Below are 1160 nucleotides of genomic sequence, written 5' to 3'. Positions count from 1 at the left end.
CTCCCCCTGTGCATACACGCCCTCCCGTCCTGCTCAGGGCCCCTTCGTGGTGCTGCTCGACAGGAGCTACCAGTGCGACCAGGCCCGCGACACGTCCGACGGCTCTATGAAGATCTACGTGCGGCCGTCGCACTTCCGCAACCCGGCGCAGGTGCAGACCGAGCTGCAGAGGATGACGGGCAACATAACGTTCCACCTGCCTGGCAACGACTCGTTCTGGGTAAGCGGGGGGCGCAGCTCGGAGCCGGGCCGGGGGGAAAGAGACGCGTAACAGCAACAGCCGTATACCTGCTGCCGGCAGATTTACCTCAAGCTGGACGTGCGGAACAACAACCAGTGGAAAGAGAACGCCTTCGTCTTCAACATCCCGGGCGGCGGCTGCACCGCCATGCGCACGTACGCCCCGGAGGCCTACCAGACCGTCTTCAAGCGCGACCCCAATCTGAGGGAGACCTGCACCTTCCCTAAGGTAAGGCTCCTCCACAGCGGCTACAGTAAGTCTAGTGGCCTAAAGCCTAAACCCAAAACTCGTTGCAAAACTGACAGGGGATCCACCAGATAAACGACATGCCACTCAACTTCTCCTTCCCCAAGATGGCTGTCATGCAGTACGGACATTGGCGGGTGCAGTTCACGGGCGGAATACGGAGAAGAACCACGCTCTGTATGATGGCAGAGGCAAAGACACTGCCAAAGCTGTAGAGCAGTGGTACAGGCAGTTGGAAAATGAAGGGTATTTGATGACAGGCATTTGGCGTTTAGTTCCGCACCAACCAATATCTTTGCCAGAGTATCAATAGTCTCTCTTCAACCCCTTACAGTCGAAATAAGCCTGGTGAATAAAATAGATGAAGCTAGAGAGCTCATATGGAAAATGAATTGACGGTAGGTCAGGATGGCCACGCAATCGGAGTTTTCAAATTCCCTGACTTATCCCTGACTTGTTACGCATATTCCCTGACTTTTAAATGTATTTTAAGTGGAACTTTTTGCTTCCCAAAAAATTGAAAATGCCACCAAAAGTTAGAAAACAACAATTTGGGGCAAGATTCAGTCATTTTCCCTGACCAACATTGAAATTCCCTGACTTTTCCCTGACCAATATTTTTTTCCCTGACTTCTCGGTTGTGTGGCCACCTTGTAGGTGATTACTACGGAAA

The 1160-nt window shown here is 52.5% G+C and overlaps 1 protein-coding gene across 1 annotated transcript; it reads left to right on the top strand.

Annotated features, from left to right (window-relative positions):
• The first annotated feature begins 32 nt into the window (after nucleotides 1-32).
• On the top strand, nucleotides 33-861 carry LOC113206463 (uncharacterized). The gene is made up of 3 exons (XM_052276069.1): nucleotides 33-220; nucleotides 302-469; nucleotides 547-861. Exons 1-3 carry the CDS (start codon nucleotides 107-109, stop codon nucleotides 700-702), a joined length of 438 nt encoding a protein of 145 aa, XP_052132029.1. The 5' UTR covers nucleotides 33-106; the 3' UTR covers nucleotides 703-861.
• The last annotated feature ends 299 nt before the right edge of the window (nucleotides 862-1160 follow it).

The sequence above is a fragment of the Frankliniella occidentalis genome, unplaced genomic scaffold (genome assembly GCF_000697945.3).
Source record: "Frankliniella occidentalis isolate FOCC.00 unplaced genomic scaffold, Focc_3.1 Scaffold1538, whole genome shotgun sequence".
Classification (NCBI taxonomy): Eukaryota; Metazoa; Arthropoda; class Insecta; order Thysanoptera; family Thripidae; genus Frankliniella; species Frankliniella occidentalis.
The sequence above is the reverse complement of the archived record's forward strand: the minus strand, read 5'-3'. Positions and strand labels throughout refer to the sequence as shown.